The 19,855-nt window shown below is 33.9% G+C and overlaps 1 protein-coding gene, 1 long non-coding RNA gene and 1 other non-coding gene across 5 annotated transcripts; all 3 read right to left on the minus strand.

Moving 5' to 3' along the window:
• Positions 1–6,065: 6,065 nt before the first annotated feature.
• LOC110780124 (F-box/FBD/LRR-repeat protein At1g13570-like) lies at positions 6,066–7,769 on the minus strand. The gene is made up of 4 exons (XM_056841379.1): positions 7,421–7,769; positions 6,990–7,306; positions 6,748–6,906; positions 6,066–6,491 (listed from the first exon to the last, which is right to left on the minus strand). Exons 1-4 carry the CDS (start codon positions 7,767–7,769, stop codon positions 6,216–6,218), a joined length of 1,101 nt encoding a protein of 366 aa, XP_056697357.1. The 3' UTR covers positions 6,066–6,215.
• Positions 7,770–11,259: 3,490 nt separating this feature from the next.
• On the minus strand, positions 11,260–16,136 carry LOC110779799 (uncharacterized). 3 transcript variants are annotated; one of them, XR_008919079.1, is made up of 4 exons: positions 15,885–16,136; positions 13,994–14,175; positions 12,486–12,704; positions 11,260–11,836 (listed from the first exon to the last, which is right to left on the minus strand). It is a non-coding gene; the product is annotated as an uncharacterized lncRNA (long non-coding RNA). The 3 variants fall into 3 exon arrangements; XR_008919078.1 differs by having other exon boundaries at positions 11,260–11,854; XR_002531234.2 differs by having other exon boundaries at positions 11,260–12,704; positions 15,885–16,129.
• Positions 16,137–19,313: 3,177 nt separating this feature from the next.
• Positions 19,314–19,385, minus strand: TRNAD-GUC (transfer RNA aspartic acid (anticodon GUC)). The gene has a single exon. It is a non-coding gene; the product is annotated as a tRNA-Asp (tRNA).
• Between the last annotated feature and the right edge of the window lie 470 nt (positions 19,386–19,855).

The raw sequence follows: 19,855 nt of genomic DNA on the forward strand, positions 1-19,855 counted from the left end.
CTCCACATTAGCTGCAATATCAACCATATCCTGGTATGAAGTAAACCTCTGAGTGGACAACCTATCCTGGTACTTAAGGTGCAGACCTCGTTCGAAACGGCTCATCCTGGACTGCTCTGTCGACACCAAGTCTGGTGCAAACCTTGACAACTCCATAAACTTATTTGCGTATTCCAACACGCTCATTGTTCCTTGTTGCAGGTGGAGAAATTCATCTTCCTTTTGTTTCCTTAAGGATGGTGGATAAAACTTGTCTCTCATTAACTTCTGGAGTTCGTTCCAACCAAATCCAGGCCCATTCTTTCGTTCCTTGTTAACTTTCCACCATAATCCTGCTTGGCCTGACAAGTAGAACACTGCGAAATCAACTCTCCATTTCTCAGGGCACTGCAGGGTTTCAAACAACTGATCCATGCGACTTATCCAATCCTCGAACTCAACTGGATCAGGCTTGCCATCATAGGATGGTGGGTTGAGTGACGAAAAGTTCTTGAACATCGTTGTGCTCTCGTTTCCACTAACATCTTTCTTTTTCCGAGAATCATGGACTAATTTTGCCAACATTGAACTCACATTTTCCAATCGTTCCATCCTTTCCTCGTGGTCATTAACATGGACATACTCTTCATGAGTGATGTCGTTATCATCGTGAACATGATGCTCGTTGCGAGCTCCGTTGGTAACATCGTTGATAGCATCGATGGTCGACATTCTGCATAACATATCTTATCAGGTTGAAGCGAAACAATAATATAAAATAAACCCTTTGATCCCGTTCCTACACTCACACTCATATTCATTTTAACTTAGCAAGATTTTAGAACATTCTTTTTAACTCATTCCTTAAAATTCTTTACTTAAAGCCTAATGAATTCTATTCGTGCGAAAACCCGTAAGGTTTAGCACTTATGGTCCAGAACCTTTGCTCTTGATACCAAACTGTAACACCCCGACCTCTAATTACATTATTAAAGAATAATTAGCAGCGGAATTAACCTAATTGGTCGGGGCATTACCTGCCGTAACTCCCTCTTGGGAATTACAAGGCAACCTTCAATCATAAGATATTAAATCCCAAAAATCAATATATTAATCTTTTATATTACCAAAATAAAGGTACATAAATTACTAACTTTAATTAAACTATTAAAACTTAAGGCATAAACTAGGTGGGAATTATTAAAGTGAAATCCTCGCCACTACTCGTTCCCATCGATCCCAGCGGTACCTAAAATAGAAAACAAAATAACGGTGAGCCGAAGACTCAGTAACGAACTATTCTAGCAACGTAAATTCATTTCAATACATTTTATTTAATAACACAGGGAGAATAGAATAATGTAAAACATTTTATAAAGTTCTTTATTTAATTCATTATCAACTTTAGGGTGCACATGCTAGCCGTGGCAAGTATGACATGGTGGAACGTCTCCCACGATGGACCGCTGTCCATAAAACATGGGGCCTTGGCCCGAAAACATGAGAGCCTTGGCTCAATGGGCGGATGCCCCATGGGTACATGCATGACCGAGAATCGTAACCTGTGAACATATACTGCCAAACGGACTAGGAATTTCACTTTCGTTTATCATGTTTCGTTTAATTTTACATTTTAGCCTTTTTACTTCAGTTGAAGTAACATATTTCCTTTGGATCATACGATCAAACATCCTTTCTTTCATGGTTTCTTATAAACAACATTTTATAAGAAATTCAATCAATCATAATATCATTTTATAATCAATCATAAAATAAGAAATAATTCCATCAAATTATATAATAAATTATTCAATCAAATCATATTATAATAAATAATTCAATCAAATCATATTTCATTTCCCGCAATTCATAAGACATGTTAAAACATTCAGTTCATAAAACAATCATAACGTTATAATTTCATAATCGCATTTATAAGGGAACTGCGGGTACTAGCAATAGCCGTTACCTCACTTTCACGATTCTTTGCTAAGGATTTTCGTTGGTTCGTTCGTTCTGAGCCCCGAGTCCAATTTCTTTCAAATATTAAATCATTGTATTAGTATTGAATCGACAAATTATTATTTAAAATCAATATTTTATAAATAATGAATTCTATAAGTAAAGATTTTATAAATAAATATAATTTCATAATTTGATGAAAATATTATTAAATGAAATTTAATCGAAAAATATATTTATGTATTCCATAAATCGATTACATGGAAATATTATATAAATTTTATTTTTGTTAATTAAATAAAGCTAGTAATTTATTTTATTAAAAGTTTAACATAAATCACACTCTCTTTCTTGAAAATAAGTAATAATATAAAAGAATATTAAAATACTTATATTTTTTTTTAACTTAACATATTAATAATGAAACTAAATTATCTATGATGAAATAATGTAGAAATTTTAAATACTATACTTTAGCATATATATTAATAAAAACATGTACGTAGGTAACTAGGTAGTGTTTTCCAAACTAAGATAGTATACATCATCAAACTAAGTCAAAGATTCCAAAAACTAGGAAATGGGTAAATAAAGCTGATTAAAAAAAAGATAAAATAAAATAGAATAAAGAGAGAATAAAAAGGTGGAAATTAATTGATCTTACCAAAGTTTCCAAAGGAAACTGATTTCCTTAGAAAAAAACAATAGCAGGGCACGAAAAAGGGGGAGTCAAAAGGGAGGAGGAAGGGGAGGACCGTAGCTCGGCCCGGTGGTGAGGCGGTACTCCGGCCAGACAGACGCCGGAAGGTGGCGCTGCTGGCCGCTGGCTGCTGGGCGCGGAGGAGAACAGGGCAGGAGGGCGAGAGGAAGGAATGACGGGGTGCGGTGGTGGGTGAAAAGGAGAAGGAGAAAGGGAAGCTCGTCGCTGATGGAGGGGCGGCGGTTTCAGGTGGTGGTGGTGCAGTAGGGTGGTCGAAGGTGGTGCTGCTCGTGGTGGTTACAAGTGGTGGTGGTGGTTTGAGAAAAGATAAGGGAGGTGAGTTAATATCATTATTTTTAATGGGGAGTATGAAATTGAAATTGGAATTGCAATTGGAGTTGATTGTTATTGATGATTTGGGTTTGATTTCTTTCTCATTTTCTGCCTAGTTGGGAGAGGTAGTTATAGTGTGAATGGGTGTTCTTTGTCGTAAGGCGTAATTTCAATTTCAATTGAGATTGTTTATGTTGACAGATGTGAAGAAAAGTCTGGGATTTTTGATGACTAAGGGAAGCTATACAAGATACGTGGATGTAATTGAAGAATAGTTGAGACATCTGTAAAGGAACTTTGACTTCCATGGAAAAAGGCTGCGTGAAGAAAAAATGGGGAAAGAAAACTGATTTTTTTTTTTTTTTTTTTTAATAAATTCACAATTTCGGCAAAAATTCAGAAATTGTTTGTAATTTTCAGAAATTGCTAAAAATAGAAATGTTTAAGTAAAAATAATTCTTATAAATAAATTTATCGTTAACGAAAATAAATAATTTTCGTTTATAAATTTATCGTTTAAAATAAATCGTAAAAACGAATAAAATAACGAAATTCGATTATTCATAATTTAATTAAAACGAAATTAAGTTAATAAATATTTTTAATTTTAATAAATCGAGTTTAAAATTTCGGGGTATTACATGGTAAATAGATAAAATTATTTCCATTCTCATTCACCACTTGTGTCAAGCGTAAGTTATCTTACCCGTCTTTCACTTCGTTATTAATACTCACTTAATACTTGCACAGTCACTCGTCAACCTGATTACCCGGCCACTTAACATCTATCTAGACCATGTACTTTATTGAGCTAGAGATGACTTTGAGGCGGGGGAAGACTTGCACACCCGCACCCACCTACAATTCTCATCTTCATCCTCCCATCCACGATAAGAAGGATACCCACCCCTCTCAACCCCCGTCTCGAGAGGTACAATATAAAATCCATCACCTTTTCATCACCCCCATCCCCATGTATCCACACCCACCCCTAAACTCGACTTTTTTTTTGGTAAGAGAGTTTGAATTTTAAAACTCTATTATGGAGCCTCTGAAAATTCGTTTGTCTGATTAGAGTTACTGAGTAAATAAAAAAAATATTATAATATGTAAGTTAGATGAAAGATTAACGACTCAGACGGGTACAATCTAAAATCCATCATCGCCCCTTCGTCCGCCACGCATACATTTGTTGACCCCATTAAACAATAAAATTTCGTCTATTGCCGCCCAATTAAGTACGAAATACAAATAAATTGACTACTTTTAAATTTTTATAAAAGTTATACTATGTACTCCGTACAATGGATTAATTTTTTATAAAAAGATAATCTTATATTTGTTACCAAATATAAAAAAGATAATCTTATTATTCTTATATTGGTTATATTTGTTACAAAATATAAAAAAGATTTATAATTTTAAAAATATTCTCTATGTACAGATTGTAATCTTTTTTATTTTAAGGAAAAGGGAATGAAATATTTTTTTCAAGGTAAAATCTAACAAAATAAATATAGCATCAAGTATTTTATTTAATTTTTTAATTTTTTTAATATCTATAAGAGAGGCCAATCAATGAGTGACATTTGTCATCACTACATTGATTTCCTCTTTTTTAGTATATTATATAGATATAAAGTACTACAGTAACTTTTTATTATACACTCTTATTCATATTGTATTGATTTTCTAATTTATTTGTATTCTAATATATTATGTAAGTACAAATTGGTAGATTACTAACTTTTTTTTAAAAAAATAATCCTACTACGTATAATGGACTATTTTTTTATAAAAAGATAATCATATTGGCTATATTTGTTAACAAAATATAGAAAATATTTTACAAAATATTTCCCATGTATAGAATGACATCTTTTTGTTTTAGGAAAATAGAATCACATACTTTATAAGGTGAAAGTTAACAAAATACTTTTTTTTATATCTATAAGAGAGGCCAATCAATGAGTGACATTTGTCATCACCACATTGATTTCCTCTCTTTTAGTATAATATATAGATGAGGATTTCCAAATAATTAGATAAATGTTCATCTTTGAAAGAGTAAATAAATGTTCATTTCCAAATAAATAAATGTTCATTTCTAAAATAGTCAATGTTCATTTCCCAAATAGTAAATGTTCATAAATAAATAAATGTTCATTTCCAAAATAGTAAATGTTCATTTTTATACCAGTATATTAATGTTCATTTTAAACAATACAAAACGACTTCGTTTTGGATGGGGTACAACCAACTCTGGCTGTACACGGGTACATCCAAAAATTTACGCTCCTGTACAACTTTTAACTTGTGTTGTTATGACTCATCGGGCCACGTACAGTTGAGATTTGCCTCCTGTGGATTTGGGCCAAAACTAAAACGTACTCCGTACTCCAGCTGCAGGTTAGCAATACTAGTTTACTTAGATTTTGTCTATAAAAACAACGAAGGGTTTTGTTTCAAAAAAATACTCCGTAATATTATGTTGCTTTTTTAAGTCATTACAGACGGACACAACAAGAATAAAATAATAATGAGATGATTCTTCACAAAATATGGCTTTCGAGAACTTTATTTATTAAGTTGTCCCTCTAATTACTAGTATGTTATATGAGGGTGTTTAGTACTGTGCATGAGAGATATGAATAAGAAAGATAAGGTGAGACAAAGATAAGGAATAAGTGTGTGTGGTAAGTAGGGGGTTATGAATAGAATTGCTTCTAAACATTCGAAATAAATCAATAAAAGTGACCGAGCTCGTTTGTTAATGGACCAATCTTGAGCTCTTAAATTAAAAGTTGAGTAACTAAACAAACCAAACTCAAACTAAGTGGTGTTCGGCTCAAAAGCTCGCAAACTCGTTAATCTGAGGAAAATCATCGTAGGCAATTCTCATGATGCCGTAGTACGTTTCTATTTGAGCACCTCCATTCTCATAAATTATGTTACTTACTCACTTAGCTTCAGCAAGTAATTCTCATGTGGGCTAACGGTTAATATTTCACGTGAGCACTTCATATATATGTGAATGTTGCTTAATTTAAGGTAGATGTTGCTATCAAACAAATAAGTTGTTCCATGAAGATCTAATATGATACTTCATTATTCCAGTAAGTCTTTCGACAAAACCACTAATGATGACACAAGATAGTTCTTTTAATCATTCAAGCAAAATAGCTAGGAAAACAACAATGCATGTTACAAACACCACAAAATACTGTTTTGAATCGATCCTCTATTGCTTCAAACAAACAAGTTGCACCTTTGGAGATGCTCTAGGGAGCTGCAGCAGATTCATTAACACCAGATTCTTTGAATTAGCATCTTCTAAATATCCAAACTCGAAGAAGAACTTCTCTAGCACGACTGATATAGCAAGCACATACTCGATGAATTTCAGCTCTGCTAATGATCCTTTAATACCCATCACTCTCACCTTCCGAAGATGGGGCAACTTGAAGTTGTCATCGTATTCAAGTTTCGGTACCAGAGTATTTTTGTTTGATGTTAACTGTGTAAAAGAAGCAATCGGTTTGTGTTAAACAAAAGATTAAACAAGTCTTCAAATTAAACATGAAAATTTCCAGCTATTCTACTTCATATAGGGGATTAGGGATACAGAACCTATATTATTATATACTTTTTCTATTGCAAATTAAAAGTACATGCTTAATGTAAAGGAAATGTCAAAAATAGATAAATCAGTATATCTAAAAATTAAAAATACAGGTCAGACACTCAGACATTGTTTATGGTATACAACTCACCGAAATTTCAAGTTCCTTGATGCAAGGACAGCTCTGAATCATGCCAAAACCAAAATGATAAACATCAATGCGACCCAAATTTAGGCTTATCAAACAAAGCTTACTCAGGTAGTTAAATTTCAGAGGAAACGATTTTGCAACACCACCTGCAGCCGAGAACTTGCATGACAAGAGAAAAGCATATGAGATTGAAATATATGAGAACAAAGTATTCCTGCAGTTATTAAAGCAGTGAGTTTTACCTGACACAAACCCCAAAATTCAAGATGTTGAAGTTTACAACAAGTTGCAAGCCGTACAACATTTTCGAAACTAAGATAAGGAAATGCGCCTTTGATAACTAAGGTTTTAAGACTAGGTATATCGATAATAAGATGTTCAAAGCCAATGCAATGTTCAAGTTTTAACAGAGTAAGCCTTGGACCCGCGACCAAACTCCCAAATATATCAGGATCGCATTTTACCATGAATAGCTCAAGACTACGAAGATCAGCAAAGCCCTTGAAGTCACGAGGTGGGGGATTCAGAACAAAACGCCTGAGTTTCAATTTCATTAAATCTTTGCATTTAAAAATATGACAAGGCATACGGATAAGATTACTAAAATTTAAAAAATATATTTTTTTGACAGAGGTTCTCGAAAGAAAAGATAGCCATTGACTGACATTGATACATTCTCCTTTCACATAGAGTGGACAAAAGAAATAGAACTTCTGTAAAGGGCCGTTGTGATGGAGGAGTATATTGCTAACAATTCTGCTCACTTTTTCTGCTTCTGCTGCTGCTCCGTAGATATATACTGGTTGTGGATCTCTGATTACTTCCCAGAAAGTTTGATCAAAGACAAGATGTCTAAGAGACAACCAATTATTCTTCCATTCTGTTGATAGCACGCTCATCCTAGCTGCCATTCTAATTGGCAAGCGTTTCATAATTTTTTCAGTGGCGATTGGTGGAAGATTACTAATCAAATCTTGATTAACTTCATCAGTAGTGTTCAGAGAAATGTTGGAAGAAGCCATTTTAATTGACACTTACTGCTGAGAGATTGAATTACCCGAAATGTAGCTTTATAAATACCTCCAATTCTCAATTGTTGATGAATTTCAAGAGTTTCAACATGCAGCTTTTATTGGAACAAACAACATCATTTAAACTGTTAAATCAAAAGTCCACTAACATTAACTTTTTTATTTCGTTTTCCGGTGATGATTCATTGAACAAACCCAAACTTTAATTATTGTTTCGGAGAAAACGAGAAGTTGAACTCTAAGATTCATCCCACCCATTACTATTACTATTATGAGGGCAGAGAGGCCAATATTTGATATGTATTTCAAGATACATATCATCCCACTAAACAACAAAATAGGAATAAAACAAACATTAAAAATATGTGCCACTTTTCAAAGAATAGATGCCATTTTTATAAAACAGTTATCATTTTGGAAAAATGAATATCATTTTTCAAAAACCGATGCCATTTTTCAAAAACGGATGCCATTTGAAAAAAAATTTGATTTTGTCCTTTATCGTTTGTCGTTAGACTATTTTTGTTGTTTAGTGAGATGATATGTATCTTGAAATACAAATCAGATATTGATTTATACTTCTTTTACTATTATTAACATCTCATCAAACAATCAAAAATCTTGATTCATTGGAACAACCACAAGTCACAACACTTAACTGTTAAACTTCCGTCCAATGAATCAATATATACGGAGTACTGGCGTACTCAGTATTTCTTTTCTAACGGGCTAAAAACTGAGTAATATTGTCACCTATATTAATCACTTCTTGCACCTTTTTTTAATATAATTAGCCAAATTTCTGTTTCAATCTCTCAGTTGTTTGCACAATGGCATCATCCATCTCTAACAACAAATCAAATATTCTAAAAAATCCCCAAGAACCCTGAATCAAACCAAGATTTGATCAGCAACCTACCAACTATTCTGACTGATAAAATCCTGAAACATTTACCACTATCAACATCAGCTAAAACAAGTGTGCTATCAAAAAATTGGAGGCAGAAATGGTTGTCTCATAGTTACCTCGTCTTCGATGAAGCATTCTGGAAAGAAAATACATCAAATGGACATTTTGATTGGCAAAAGACCAGCAACATCATCAGCAATATACTCTTCCATCACAACGGCCCTATTCATAAGTTCTATCTTTACATCCCAGACGATCCTATTCAAGTGATGAACCTTAATCTTAGTCAATGGATTTCGTTTCTTTCAAAAACCGGGATCAAAAAAATCGATCTTGTAAACTCGTTTGTTGATTATGAGATACCAATTCCTTCTCATATTTTCGCATGCCAGAAGCTGGTAAAACTGAGTATCAGTTTCTTTGAATTGATAACTCCACCAACTAATATTTACTCTATTAACTTTGCTTGTCTTCGGAGTCTCGAGCTTCTGTTTATCAAATTCAAACATGATATTTTCACCAGTTTTATCGCAAGTTGTCCCAAACTTACTACGTTAAGTCTTGGGTACTGTCTTGGCATTACTAATCTGGTTATACATCAGTTGCCTTTTCTTCAAAACTTAACTGTCATTGGGTTTTACATCACTGTCATTTGAGAATTTCTTTCGTCTTCAGAAAATTTCACTGTCTTTATTCCTAGAGGCGAATGCTTCATACATGGAAATAGTTGGCGCGATTAAGATTCTTGCAACGCAGCCATGTGAGCTTCAATACCTTCAATTGAATGGTCACATCTGTAAGGTAAATGAAATCCACAGCTACGAAGTATTTGTTATGCAATTTATTTATTATAGTTTGGCCCGGTCCCTATATGATTGATATATATCCGTTCTCTTTGTTATGCAAGTTGTTGGCTGCAGGTAGTAACAAAAAAGTTGCTGTGAATTTTATTCACCTGCAGAAGCTTAGCCTGACAAGACTTGATTTGGGTGATTATGATGTATTCTGTTCCACAATTTGCATGGTTCAAAGTTGTCCCTTCATCAAAGATCTTGAAATATCAGTAAGTATATAAAGAGGGAGTATGAATACTACCTCCGCTTCATAAAGATCTTTACAGTTACTGTTTGCACAAATATTAACACAAATGGATAAAGTAAGAAAAATGTGTAAAAATTTTACAATATTTTGGCCGTGTGGAGGTAAGAAGGGTAAGATAGTAAATTTTCATGTCAAAAAGCAAAGCGTAAAAAAACATAATAAAACGGACTAAAACGGAAAGTGTAAAGATTATTTTAAAACAGAGAAGTACAATTTAGCAAAGTGATAAAGGTCAGTAAGTAACATACATTGTTATCCCTATATGTGTGATTTCTATGTGTGATCGTGGACAGGTTACTCCGAGCAAAAGCTATGTTCAGCAAAAATTTGACTACGATGAAAATTCTAAGCTTGGACATCTCCTTACGGCGGAAATTACAGGTATCACAGGATCAAGTGCGGAGCTCAAATTGATTGAGTTTGTGCTCAGAATCTCAGTTGTGCTTGAAAAGTTGATGTTCGAGTGTGATAATCTTGACCCCATTTCAGAGCTAAAGATGTCAAGAGAGCTTATGCAGTTACCGAGATCATCTGCAAAGGCAAAACTAGTTTGTTTGGATCATTAGAGGATCTATGAATTACCTTCTGTTTTGGTTAAGACATTGCTGTTTTCCATACATTTTTCTCAAATGGTCAAAAACTTTTGTGTTCTGTTTTACTTAAGTGTTTACTTAACCTTCTCGCCTTGTTAGTCATACAATCCGCAACCTTGTTCCATTCATGGGATGTGCTTACATATCATTATCAATATTACCATTATTTTGGACTCTTTTCTATTGCTTAGTAAGATGAATATAAGATATCACATGATTTTAGTTCCTGTAAGTTTAAATCCTTAATTGAAGTCAAATTAGAGTATGTGAATAGAGTCAAGAGTCAAAACAAGTCAATTGTCTTCACTTGCCTAGTTTTTCAATCCTTATTCTCACGGCACTGTTTTAGGGACTCTCCTAATACAGTACTTTTACTCTATGCTAACTACTAGTACGACGTAAATATAGAGTTTAGTAGTTTACGTACACAAAATTAATATTAATATATCCTAATACAAATATAACTCTGTCAAGTAACACCTAACAAAAAAAGCACTATTGATTTATACTTGGTACGTATAACTTGAAAGTACAAGATAATGACTTCCAAAACATTAGGGTTTTGTTGGTTGGAGTTTGAATGTTTGATATTGATAACAAGAATTATCCATCCCGTAGTATTTTTATAACCGACCAGGTCTATGCAAGTATAATCTAATCTCAAAAGATAAAAAAGTTTCTTAATGGATAATTGATGTTTATTTCTAAAAACTGTTTTGATAAAATTCTAGTTTTAATTTTTATCCAATATTTTAGTGTTTTATTCAATATCTAAAACTAAGAATTAATATTATAGTTTTGGATTTTCTATCCGTATTCGATTTCTAAAGGCCTAAACGGCTAAACCTATCCAGATATGTAAGATCAGAGTTAGAGATTGAATCAAATACCATTCCTAAAATTTCTATCTTATAGGATTGCATATAATACCTATCTCTATAGAGTTTAGGTTTATTCAACCATAGCTTCAAAAACTATATAAACCCCCCTTAAACCTCACTTTCAAAATCACAGAAATCAACCATCAAACCCATTTGAGAAGTACGTTCCAAGAAAAACCAAAGCAAAACCCCTACAAAAAAAAAAGATGATGAACAAGGCAATCTTGCTCGTTGGTTTACTAGCTCTTTTCGTAGGTGGAGCCTTTGGCCAAGATGTGCAACAGGAAACCTTTTTCCGACACCCATTTCACCGTTTGCCACATGTTTTGCCGCATCCGCATCCGCATCGTCCTCGAGTCTTGCCTAGACCCAAATACACAGGGCCACTTCCACCATTGCCTGCTAATCTCCCTGAGATAGTTGCTGGAATTGATGCTTGTAAAACTGATTTGGATACTTATCTATTCAACAGTAATCATCCCGGCTCCGCAAGTGCTCAATGTTGTTCAGTTCTCGAAAACGACCCAAGGCCAGCAGTCAAGTTCCTCCACACCCTCGTCTGCCCCGGTGCTGCTGCTCCCGCCCCAAGTGCTTAAACCATAATAATATTGTGTTACAGTAGTAGTAGTACTTGATAATAAGCATATAACCATGCAATGCAATTATAGTAGGTTTTCTGTTTTTTTTTTTTCAGGTTCAATAGCAGTTGCAATTAAGAGGTTTAGAATTTTAAATAAATTGTGCTGATTTACTGTTCATAACATTTATGTAATGGCAAATTTCTTTATAATAGTACTTTTGTTACTCGTATAATTATATTTTTCCTGCTGTTCTACACAATTTCGCAATTATTTGTTTTTGTATCACATATTCAAATTAGGTACAACACTGATCTTTACGTTTGGACTAAAATTGATACTCCATACCAATGTACCGAAAACAAAAAAACAATTAGAAAACTGATAACAAAAAACGATAACGAACCAACCCGGGCTTGTGGATTACTTTCCAGTTTCCATCTCACTTTCGTTTAAGTTTGATTTTTTCTGGTATGAGCATAAACATAAATGATATTAAGACTTTGGCTAAGCAACTTAATTGATGTAAAATAAGGGTAAGTCGTTTATATCAAAGCACTTATCCGGGAAATTCCTGCTTGAATCACAAAAATGAGAACCATTATATCATGAACGGACATTCAGAGCTCACTGTCAAACTCTACCTGAACATGATAACCTGTAATCTGCATTCTGCAGCCTCTCATATATTCACAATTGCTCAACTATCTTTTGATGTATTAGTGGGTGAATCTACTTGCCTAAACTACAGTGGCGCAACTATATGAGTTTTCAATAATTACGGAGAATATATGTACTTTCATCTCTTTGCATCAAGCATCTCACTTATCCATGTCTGATTTCTGGACCTTCAGACGAAATCACTGCAAAAAACAAATACAAAAACCAAAATTAATTACGTGATATGGATGTAGTATCAGCTCCATTTCAATGATGCTTTACAATTTCTATGCTACTTCCACCGAAAAGATTTGTAATGGAACGAGGATTTATGTTTGCAAAAGTTATGATGTTCTAGTACAGGACCATCATCTATCTAGTTCTAAATGCAAGCATAACAAATCATACCAACTCGAGTCAAAACCATCTCTTAGACATTTCGAATTCCTTACTATTACACTTCAGTTTTCAGTAGAAGTGAAGATAATATGAATGTGGTACCCTTACAACAACAACAACAACAAAGCCTTAGTCCCAAAATGATTTGGGGTCGGCTAACATGAATCGTCGTAGGAGATCGTCATTGTCACCAATCAAACGAATGTGGTACCCTTAGTGACACTTAATTTCCGTGGCAACTGAGATACGGGGAAACAGATTTATAAAACATGATGTGCATAATGAAACTTTTCATTCTACGTGCTACGAAGTATGAACACTATATCAAAACATATTCATAAAAGTGAAGGTACATTCTGATGGGAAAATTTCCTGCAGTATTTACATCAAGATGAAATCACTTTAGTAAAATTATTTTAGGGCAATAAAGTAATAGGAAGTTAGGAACTACAGAATATAATCCCATTGTGCCGTTTGATATAAAATTGACTTCGGAAAAAAGATCTGATGAACATGAAAGTGAGATGAAAACAGAATATAATCCCTAGGTTACGGACTGTATAGCAGATGACCACAGACCATTGCACCCCTTCAGATCATATTCTACGGCCCTGATCGCCTGAAGAGAGAGATCACTAATCAACTTAAGTCCAGAATATAGTTTTGGCCTTTGGACTGAGTGACTTATTAAGAGTAACAATCAGTAATAAAGCTTGGAGCTAATGAAGGGTGTGAGAGTGTGAAATACTGAAATCACCTAGGTACCTCAGGGCATAAAGGCTATGCATGTCATTAGGATTCAGCTTATAGATATCAAACCATCAAATAGCCGATTTATAATGACATCTGTTATTCATAATTTTTTGCTAAGTTTGTAACAGCACATTCAAAAGTCACATTCATTAGCAGCTTCTGGCTCAACAAGACAACAACTGCATAAGTATTTTGCAATCGTATTGTATGGTTTTCGGTATATGTATGAAGTATCAACTGTTCCATTTTCTGATCATATAAAAAATCAAACCTTACAAACTTTTAAGAGGAAACAAGCAGAAATTAAGATTTGAAGTGTTGAACAGCAGAGCTCACTAACCAGTAAACTCAAAGTAAAAAGTGATTCTGAATTGTGTTAAAACTGCTTCACCAACTTGAAACACAGAAGCAGACTAAAGTACATGCACGCAGAGAGCTGATAATTGCAACAAGAACATAAGCCATGCACCATATGACACCTGCTGGCAAGATTGTTGGAACATCTGACCGGGCCATGCAAATCTGACATGCAAATATAGCATATTAACAGTCAAGTAAAACAAACGGAGTACTCAAGCATTGACACCTATCCATCATCACCCACTGAAGAGAATTAAAGAACAACAAGTTGATGATTATTTGAATCTTCACAGTCCCTTGATAAAACAACAACTCAACAAGTTGATGATGTTTGGTAATCCCATTTTCCATGAATTGCAATTCTTTCATTTGTTTTTATATGTTCAGAATTTCAGATTGAGACAAAAAAAAGCAAGAGAAGGGACTAGGAAGACATCACAAGTATATGATGTTGAAACAAGAAAACAGGATAAACTACGAGATGCATATTACTCTCTCCGTGTTTCCTTTACCCTCTAGGTCATCACACTCTATAGATTCACCCAACCATCCTCACTCCATAAGCTCCCTGTGGAAAAGGATATCCTCCCTCCCCTCCCCCCACTTCCAATCAAGGCTAGTAGACTACATTCCCTATAACAATTTCCTTATCAACTGATTTGTACCTCGGCCTCTTATGTCTCAAATCTTAAGGTCCAGCAATTAAAAGGGAATATCAATCTTTCATTTGTATTTAGATATTCAGATTGAGACAAAAAGCCAAGCGAAAGGAGATATCACAAGTATATGATGTTCAAACGAGAAAACAAGATATACTATGAGATGCATAGTACTCTCTCCGAATTTCTTCCAGGACACCATATTCCCACCCTACCATCCTCAGTCTATAATCTCCCTAATCTCCCTGTGGAAAAAGACACCACCCCCTCCCCCGCTACAAATCGAGGATAGTAGACTACATTCTCTACAACAATTTCCTCATCCATTGATTTGTTCCTCTTCCTCTTATGGCTCGAATCATAAGGTTCAGCAATTGAGAGAAGGAATGTTTTAGTTGTATTGTCCCGCAAAAATATCCATCTTAATGCATTTTCACTACCATATAACAGTTTCTTCCCTAACTTTCACCACCACTCACAGCCACACAGCATAGGTAACAACAAATGGTACCTAACTTTCACCACCACTCACAGCCACACAGCATAGGTAACAACAAATGGTAACAAAGTCTAATGTAGAACTCAAACTTGGTACTCGAAATGTATTAGCATTGTTGTAAACATAAGATAATCAATATACATTAGAAGTACATACAAACTCATTACGATTCTCTTAATACAACTTAACGAAACACGAAATACCCTCCTATAAGAAGGCAAGTCTCCCTCGAAAAGTGATCAACAATTCCTTCTTCTACCATTAATTTCAGAGTGAAAACCCACATTACCCAAATCTATACTAAACAACAACCAATCAACTCCTAATCACCCTCAAATCTCAGAAACAGGCATAATTTAATTCAATAATGTCATATCATCACAGTATTCAATCAAAAAACTAAACCCCGAGTTAAATACTTACTTTTAACTCCAAATTTGAACTTGGTAATTGAAGAAAAAAAAGTCAAGTTTCCACATTTCCCCTTTGTTCTAATTTTGACTATTGAGTCAAACGCCAATTTTCAGACAACCATTGTTGAATGTTGATTCAAGAAATTTCCAGGAAAAAAATCCACTTTTTTTACCAGTAAAATCAGTCAATTGACAATCATACATCCCAAATTTAATAGAAACAAAAACCCCAAAAAACAAAATAACGAATTGTGTGCTTCTAATAGAGGCAAAATACGAGGAAAAGAGAGAGAAAAGTACCTGGGAGAAGTGGGGTTTTAGAGTCTCTGTGTTGATTTCAACCAGCAAACAAAAAGTTTGAAAATTGGCATTCACTCATTCCTAATAAGGCGATCTGTTCTCTACTTTTAGTAACGCAGACATTAAATAAACTGTATTAAAATAGAAAGAGAAGGAAAGTTCGGGGAGATAAACATGAATTAGGAGTTGATTATTTCTTGAATTTTTTGTTGGAAAATGGTGAACAAACAAAACGCGCTTAAATTTTAATTAACTTTTGTGGTTAAATGAACCCTACAAATCCTTCTTCTTTTAATCTTGTGGTGGTACTTGTGGATATGAAAAGTTGGAAACGTTATTCACGTGGTTGGGGTTATGACTTATGAAGTTATGAGGTACTCCACTACTCCGTTCTCCGTATGACTTTTGAGTTTTGAGTTATGACTCGTGAAGTTAAGAGTTACTCTTTATCAAAAAAAAAGTTAAGAGTTACTCAATTTTTTCCTTTTTTTTTATGTAAAGCGTGGAACGTTAAATAAACATAGTTAAACCGTTATAAGTCTGTTTAAGGAGGTTTATCCTCCAAAAGTACATCCATAACATATCTCGGAGGGAGTTCAAAATAATCTACGTTAAGTCTATCTATTACATCCGTTCGACACATCTTCGCCATTATGTCCGCTACTTTGTTAGTGCACCTTGGAGCAAACTTCATCTTAACCCTCGCAAGAGGTCCCTACATGATTAGTCGAGGGCTATAACTTCTGCAAAATGGGGGACGTGGATCCCAAATTATTATTTCTTACATGATCCCTGATAAATTATTATTTCTGCAAAAAGTTTGAAAATTGGCATTCACTCATTCCTAATAAGGCGATCTGTTCTCTACTTTTAGTAACGCAGACATTAAATAAACTGTATTAAAATAGAAAGAGAAGGAAAGTTCGGGGAGATAAACATGAATTAGAGTTGGATTATTTCTTGATTTTTTTGTTGGAAAATGGTGAACAAACAAAACGCGCTTAAATTTTAATTAACTTTTGTGGTTAAATAGACCCTACAAATCCTTCTTCTTTTGATCTTGTGGTGGTACTTGTGGATATGGAAACGTTATTCACGTGGTTGTGGTTATGAGTTTTTTTATGACTTATGAAGTTATGACTTATGAGGTACTCCAGTCCACTACTCCGTATGACTTTTGAGTTATGACTTATGAAGTTATGAGTTACTCAAATTTTTCTTTTGGTGTCTCCATTTCACGTTTTTAATATATAGTATAGATTGTGTGTGGCTCGGACGATGTCTTGGTTGCTACACTGAATAGTAAAAAATCTAGATTTTTCTTGAGCTTAATATTTGACGAAAATACGTGCATTCCATAGTGAACAAGAATCATTAAATTCGTCAACTACACAAACACACTACGTCATTTGTCATTCCAAGCCATCTTTCAATTAGATCATCTTACTTACAATTTGTATATTTTTTTGGTGGAACTAAGTGTTTCAAATTAATAAACATCAACTTAGATATATGCAAGACATTTGTATAGTTGATACTTATGAGACTTGTAATATCATGTTTCTTTACGGTTGTCTTAATGATTTAATTATTAGTTTTATTCCAAAATAGTCATAAAAAATAAAGGCACATAAAAATTTAGTTGTTTTAAACTTCATGTTAACATTTATTTATAAATTAAAGTGAAGAGTTAAGCCAATATTGGTGGTTGGTTAAGATGGTAATGAGGCAGGCTTATACCATTCCGCTCACGAGCAAAATAGAGAGTTATCATCCACGCTTGAGGTCTGGTGTTCGAACCTCGTTGAATTATTTGGTGGTTCGTGACACATAGACATTATTCATAACGCTTTTTAATATAGTATAAATTATCAAAATGAGTAAGCAGTTGGTAGATGTCTTCCATAAGCAACTGAATTTTCACCTAATATTGAACACGTCTCTGCAAAACCTTAATGAGAGTAGTAATTTATCTCCCTCAAAGAAAATTCGTTTAATACTCCTTCCATCCCAATTTATCATCGCAAATTCCTTTTTCATATATCACAACTATATTGTCATACTCCCTTTTCTGGCATGAACCCACTAATATAATTAACATAAGTTGGTGGGGAACTCATCTTGTGACTTGGAGTTCACAGGGTCGAGCCCCATCAACTGCAAAATTCTTGGGAGTGACTCAATCGAAAACCTGCGTAGCTAGGCTGATTTACCTGTGCTAGGTGTTGGTTCAGTATGATTCTCTTCTTCTTACCTATTAAAAAAGTAAAATGAACCCACTAATATTTTATTACTTCTTTCTCCCTACTACCTCTTCCTACTATCAAATGTTATAGGCTCCCACATTCAATTAATTTTTTTTCTATTATCCCCCGCCATACATACATTTATATAAACTATACTTAATCTCACAATAACTTATTGTATATAACTCTGTCAAAAATCTATTACGACAATTAAATCGAGGCAGAGGACGTATTGCTTTTGATTGCTAATAGAGTAATAGTAATTAATCGAGGGCTATAACTTCTGCAAAACAGGGGACGTGGCTCCCAAATTATAAGAGCGGTTAGCAATATTATTTCCTACATAATCCCTGATAAGCTATAAATAGTCCTAATATGTTCAATTTACGAATAAACAAACCATTAAAATTAAGTTTTATGGTGTCAAAGGACGGGGGTGTCTGAGAATGAATATTACTAGTCTACTAGATGCATCATGCACCATATACCCAAAGATATTTTTATACCAATTGGTGTTTTCTTTTACATTTACTCCTCACACAAAAGGAGAAAATATGGGAGAGTGTAGCACGTGCCCACGTACACGGTCATGCACCTAATACGAGTATGTTCTAGTCCAAGTAACCTAAACACAACGTTTTACCGCTTTAGAAATACACACCCCAATTTCGGCCAAACTTTTTAATTCTTTGAGAAATTATCCGCCAAACTTCAAACTTCAAACTTCATTCAATCCCCCTTTGTTTCTTCCACAATTCCTTCTTATCGGAATATCGGCGATGCTGTTTACTTGAATTGTAATTATCTCAGCTCCGAAGCCAATTGCCTACCAGTCAAATCCAAGGGGGAAATTTATCAAAATTGAAGCTTCGGTTTTGTTTTCAGCATTTTGATTATCAATTAACAATTGGTTTTGTTTTCAGCATTTTGATTATCAATTAACAATTGAATTTGGGGCATTCCTTTTCCTTTCACATTCAATTATCAATTGAATAAACCAAATTGTCCTTCTGTCCTTCTTGCATGAGTTTCATCAGGTCATGTGCATCTTTCTTTGTCCTTTTCTTTTGGGGTTTTCTAATGTTGTCATGATTATATGGTTTATTGACTTTATTTGTCATGATGGTAGATTACTAGATTGTAGTATTTGAATCCAGTTGCAAAAAAAAGTAAACAAAAAAATCGCCGTTGCCGGGGATCGAACCCGGGTCACCCGCGTGACAGGCGGGAATACTTACCACTATACTACAACGACTTTCTATTGGAATGTATGAGTGGTTTATAGTATTTGAATGCATAAATAGTTCTTGGTTGAAGGTTCTTAGTCAGACACTTAGGAGTTACGGAGTATACACTTATACTTAGGTTAGGAGTACTCGAGTAGTATACACTTATATAGGCCCTGTTTGGTTAGAAGTTGTTAGCTGTTTGTAAACTAGTTGATTGAATTAGCCGTTTTTGTAAAAGTGTTTGGTAAATTAGTTGTTAGCTATTTAATATGTGAAATGACCATTAATGATACCTTGTATAATAGTATTTTGTTTCTTATTAGTATTAGACAATAGTTTATTATGTTAATTATCTTCTCTTTATTTTTTAAATAAGCATAGAATAAAATAAAACAAATTTATCCCCTTAAAAAAAAATAAAACAACTTTTTTTAAAAAAAAAGGTTATGAACATAAAATTTTAAATACATAAATTATTGATATACAAATGTAGAAA

This window comes from Spinacia oleracea, chromosome 4, assembly GCF_020520425.1.
Source record: "Spinacia oleracea cultivar Varoflay chromosome 4, BTI_SOV_V1, whole genome shotgun sequence".
Lineage (NCBI taxonomy): Eukaryota > Viridiplantae > Streptophyta > Magnoliopsida > Caryophyllales > Amaranthaceae > Spinacia > Spinacia oleracea.